The 6,006-nt window shown below is 29.0% G+C and overlaps 1 protein-coding gene across 2 annotated transcripts; it reads left to right on the forward strand.

The window, feature by feature from the left end:
- Positions 1-295: 295 nt before the first annotated feature.
- Positions 296-5,663, forward strand: LOC125064935 (josephin-1). 2 transcript variants are annotated; one of them, XM_047672251.1, is made up of 5 exons: positions 296-560; positions 894-1,066; positions 1,508-1,688; positions 2,477-2,716; positions 4,651-5,663. In XM_047672251.1, the coding sequence occupies exons 1-5, from the start codon at positions 480-482 to the stop codon at positions 4,678-4,680; spliced, it is 705 nt and encodes a 234-aa protein (XP_047528207.1). In that variant the 5' UTR covers positions 296-479; the 3' UTR covers positions 4,681-5,663. The 2 variants fall into 2 exon arrangements, with proteins under 2 accessions (XP_047528207.1, XP_047528206.1); XM_047672250.1 differs by lacking the exon at positions 4,651-5,663 and having other exon boundaries at positions 2,477-4,173.
- The last annotated feature ends 343 nt before the right edge of the window (positions 5,664-6,006 follow it).

The following is a 6,006-nucleotide window of genomic DNA, read 5'->3' on the forward strand; positions in this document are numbered from 1 at the left end:
GGTACTATAGTTTTTTTTGACACTTGACTTTGAAATATAGATATATACTTTAATATGTCATGTCTGTAATTTTATAGAATTCATTATGTGTATCTTACTTAATTGCTCAGTTTAATCAATTCATTACACATGTACTTAATATTAGTTTTCTATTAAAGTTTTCAATTACATTTTTTATAATATTCTACTTCTTTACACTACCGAACGCATTCGTTTTGTTTTTTTTTTTACCGCATAAGTGATTTATCTTGTTGAACTGTTGAAGTCTGTTGTCAAATCTGATTACTGAAGTCAATAAAATTGTCAAGTTATTCATCAGCAAACCTGTATTTTTTAGATTATTTTACCAAATTATCTGTTAAATTATTTTCAGTATTATAGTGATTATAGATGTTATATTAAAAATAAATAATTTACAAAATTCAACTAAAAATTTAGCATTTAGTTCAAAGACAAAACATGCTAAATGTTTGAACGAGATGGGTTCGAAACCGCAAATATATCATGAAAAACAAGTAAAAGAATTGTGTGCATTGCATGCGTTGAATAATTTATTTCAGGTGAGTTTTTCATATTTTTAGGAGGCTTTGCCTAAATAATAAACTTATCACGTGAAAAGTCCCTGAATGCATTAACCGACAAGCCAAAGTAAACAAATTGGTTTGCTAGGGTCATTAGAATTTAATTATCACCTCGTTATATATTCGTTACTTACTGTTAATTTCGATTAGATATTAAAAAGTTTTTAAACTAAAATAAATTGCATTTTAATATATAAAGTACAACTGATAATATAAATAACTAAATATATCGATTATGAAGATATTTTCCTTATTTGTTTATTTTCCTGGGTTACTTCTTTCCTCTAAAAAATTAACTGTTTTGGTGTTTAGACAAGGAACACATTTTCGAAGTCCGAATTAGACACAATTTGCAGTAGGCTATCTCCAAATGTATGGATTAATCCTCACCGCTCAATGCTGGGTCTTGGCAACTATGACATTAATGTAATCATGGCTGCTCTTCAGAAGAAAGGTTGTGAGGCTGTGTGGTTTGATAAAAGAAAGTAAGTTATATTTTTTTATTCAGGCACCTTATTCAGTTAAAGGTAAAGCCTAGTCTTATTCTGCCAAAGTGCTCCAGTTGTGTCAGTGTCTGCAGCTACATGTACATGCAACTTTCCTCACAATTCATCCTTTACCAGTGAGCACAAGACACAAATAGAGCATATGAACTACACTGCAGTATTTGACTAAATTTAATCCCATATTATGTTACAATATTGAAAAATTTAAGAAAAAGTATGTAAACCAATTACATTTATGTAAAAATTAATCTAACAGTAAAATTTTTAAATTCTAGCTAATTTTGATAACATATCATTGCTAATTATAATTATATCTGTTATAACAACTGTCTCTGAGCTTAACAAATAACGAAATTCTTTCATTATAGCCAAATATTAAAGACTTAATAATTCTTATGCCTATTTGTCTTTTGTCTTCAGAGATCCTGGATGCTTAGACCTTTCAAACATATGTGGGTTTATTTTGAATGTGCCATCAGATTATAAGCTGGGTTTTGTAATGTTGCCTCTTCGACGACGGCATTGGATCACTATCAGACAAATACAGGGCAACTTTTACAATCTCGACTCTAAGTTAGATTCACCACAATTAATAGGAAGGGTATGTAAATAATATATTTAGAAAAAAAAGTAATTTTTGAATACAATCATTTACTTACTATTCATCCATTTGCCCTTGATACTGACTGGGGTATTTTGTTTTTGGATCCAGATATGTAGACAATTCCTTTTATTGGTGTTTTTCTGGTATACTTATATATACATTAACTATGGCATTGTGTTAGTACATTTTTACAAATTTCAATGTATAAAATATCAATTAGCTTGTGATCGAGAGCCTTGTTATTTTAATGAGTTTTATGTGTATTTTAAAATAAAATAAGTGTTACAAATGACTTATTTTCTTGAAATGTGGTTCGTCTTTGTTTAAAATGTTACACATCTAGGCAAAAAAATAAATCTTGACATAGCACAGCAATTTTTTTTTTTAAATTATATGTTTATAAGGCTTGATTAAGCTAATTTTGTAGATATACCAGATACCACACATTCATTAGTAAAAAGTTATGCCATTTGACTTATTTGATATTTGATAAAGGAGAAATTATGCTGTTTTAACAACAAATATTTATCTAATGTTCTTATTGTAATTATTATAAGAGTCTATATTAATTAGAATATTATTCATCCATAGCCATAAAGATAAAGAAACAGAAAAATTTAAACATGAAGATATAATAGATAGAAAAACGTTACATTATGGAATGAAATTGACAGTATTGGTTAAAAAAGAAAGAAAAAGTTTTGTTTACAAAATGCATCCCTTTCGAAAATTAACATAAATGTGTGCATTATATCTATCTAAGTTTTACTTTATTTCTTTTTCAGAGTAGTGATTTAATAACATATTTAAAAGAGCAATTAGACAGCAAAGAAAAGGAATTGTTTGTTGTTGTAAGTAGAGAGGTTGAAGAAAAACAATTGTGGATGCATCAGTACACACTGAACAACCGAGGGCAGGACACACTTTCCAATCAGAAGGGTGTTGAGCCGCTATGTGGTAGTCCAGATGATAGCCTGTCTTCTGATTACAACAACCGTGATTCCGAATGTCTGCGGTTAAATGAGGTCAGAAACTGTTTTGTTAACAATGAAAACTTTTAAGTGCTTCCATTGCACATTGGTTCGGTTGTGTGTTTGTGTGACTAATCAACGTAAGATATTAGTAAAGTGATAAGAATTTGTCATCTATTATTTTATCCATATTTAGTAACTGTTATAGCTACACCATAAACAAATTAATATTTATCAAAACAATATTACAAGAAAGTCATAGTCATATGCATAATTATGTAGATACTCAAAGGCATATAATCCAAAGTTCAATTTTAAAATATTGTATGTAGATATACATATGGGTGTTTTGCTATAAAGGACTACACAACTCCGTGATTTTAAATACAATATATATATTAAGTACTTAATTTTGAATGTTATTTATAAATTATAAGTTTTTTGTTTCTTGTTATATCATTATTTTGTTTATTTTTTTTAAAGTAGCATTTAATTAAATTGTTGAATATTAGTTAAAAATTACATAACAGATATCTCATTTTGAATGAGAGCAATATAAAGGCCTAAAGTAAATTAGATCTCTAAGGGACTGAATATTTGTAATTCTAATAGACGTTTATGTATATTTAATAGGATGTAATATTAATATCTATAGTCTTAAATAAAATTATTATTTACATAATATTTTGGTCAGTTATATGCAAGATGTTTCATTGAAAGTATATAAAAAGTATTTTGATCTTGTAAAAATTGCTATCTATATTAAAAATAATGTTCGTCAATCAATTAACTTAAAAATGTTTTAGTCGAGTAGGTTTTGAACAAGTCATTTTTGAATAATCAGATAAACAAATTAATATGTAGATGACTTAAAGGAAATATTGGTAAAATACTAATTGAATAAGTAATTTCATCTCTATCAGTTAGACACTTGTATACTTGGAACCAATAGTTTATACTAAAAATATTTAATGTCAACATGCTGTGAAATTAAATACTTATACTCATGTAGTCATATAATAGACAAGCTTAAAAAATACTTGTTTATTTAATATTATTATGTGTAATTAAAAGTAGTACGTATTATTTAAATTAATTATGTTACAATTTAATGATTGCTGCTTTGCTGAGTAAAAGTCTTAACTTCAGCTAAGAAGATATTTTGGAACACCTCACTGCTAGGTGTTCCTTGTTTGTTTATATTTGAAAGAATCTCATCTTGCATGCAGTTTCTCCACGATGTTTTTTTTTATAGAATTTTATGACAACTCAAGCTTATTCCAATTCGAATTCTTTCCGTAAAGATTGCCTATTCCATCTATTGGATCATCTCGGCTGCGTAAATTCATTACTTGAAAGTGAATGTTCAATTGATTCATCAATTTTAATTTCACAGCATAATATGAATTCAATATAACGCCAAATACTAACCAAAATTCTAATTATAGCATATATTTACATTCATACTACTGACTTCCACTACCTAAGGGCGTGGACCCATGTCTACGGTGCGGCGCCGTTTGCCGTGCAACGGTACGGCACCGCCGCCGGTAAATGGCGCGGCGCCGTGACGGGCCACGGCACCCCACTCAACACGTATACCAAAATTTGGCTTATCAAAAGTTTTAAAATTTTTGCTTCCACTAGTGAAATCAAAAAATTTTAATCTAAATCGTCCGCCATTTTTTGCAAAAATTTACCGCACTATGCAACTGACAACAGAATAATAGTGAGCACGTGCCGGTACACGACGCCGTGGCACGGCACGGTGCCGTACCGTTGCACGGCAAACTGTGCCGCACCGTAGACATGGGTCCACGCCCTGATAAATAGCACACATATATTTTGTTGGCCTTGTTTAAGCATCACAAAACGGGATTGTAAAATTTAATGTTTTATAGTAAACTGTTACACTGGTCACAGATTTCTAAGTATTGCAAATATATCTAAATTTAGTCCCTTATTTTGATATTACTATTATGTCCAAGTATGTTCATCGGTGGTGGAGATCCGTGTAAGTTCGACGTGTCGTACTGACATCATGAATGATCGGCTATCTTAGATCCAGTGGAACTAGGATCCCAAGGCTTGCAGCATGTTATTGGTGGAAGGAATTGACATTTCTTATATTGACAATGTAAATAAATGATAATTTGTTATATTATAGTATTGAAATCGTAATTATTAAGTTTTTTTTTTTATTTTATATTTCGATATAATATTATTTTTATGTCTACATTACTCGTTCATTTTGTTAATAAATTTATGATAGAAAGTAGGAATTTGTATCTGTCATTGGTTTACTATATTGCTTCGAAGTATAAAGTACTACATAAATTATATTAATTACAATTTCTAAAATATAACATTACAGCTTATTATCATTTATTTACACAATATATGACGGGCGGGGGTGACCACTAACTATTACTTGATCCATTTACCCATGTCTTCCTGCTAAAACAAAATTGAAGTGTAATTTATAAAATTAAACTATACATTTAAAACATAATCTCGATTTAATTTTAATGATTATAGCCCAATATATATTTATTAATTTTGGTAAATATTTTTTTTTGTATAAAAATAACGCATTTGAATCTTATAAAAGCATGAGATGTCGGAAATAGACTACACACGTATTAATTTAGTTCAAAAATTGTTAAAAACATTTCAAAACATTATATAAAACATTTACATGATTGTTAATTTTCCATTTTTTACTCTGTTTAACCTTGAATATATATGCCAAGAGAGAGAGGATAGACGCCATTTTATAGTTAAAAACAAAAAGCAATACTTTTTTACATTTTTAGACGTATAATTGTTTACGAGTAATAATTTATAGTTATTTTGTAAGTCAGTGTGTGGTCAGTGTCTGGTTTGTTGTGTCTGTGCCTGTAATATAGGCAGCTGTGAATTCTGTCACCATTGTATAAGGAAAGAATTAAAATGTATTTCGATTCTTATATATTTTACTCTATATTGTTGTAAATAAATATTTTTCCAAAAGCGTTTAATTTTATTTTCCGAATGATATTATGCATACACGTTTTACCACTTGTTAAATATTATTGTATTCTCTTTGGTGGGTGTGGTGGTGTGGTGCCCCACGCAGTTCGAATTAAGACAATTAGATTTAGGCATAGACAGTTTTACTACTTTCTTCTATTATTTTATATTCCTGACATTACGCTTAAAGATATACGTAGGTAATCATCGATTTGATTGGGATAATATAGTATAATAAGTAGAAAGCGGCGTAAACTTTTGACAAGACAATCACACAAAATAATTCCTACAGGTATTTGTATGTATGAACACATAAATACAAATACCTTCAT

This window comes from Vanessa atalanta, chromosome 6 (assembly GCF_905147765.1).
Source record: "Vanessa atalanta chromosome 6, ilVanAtal1.2, whole genome shotgun sequence".
Lineage (NCBI taxonomy): Eukaryota > Metazoa > Arthropoda > Insecta > Lepidoptera > Nymphalidae > Vanessa > Vanessa atalanta.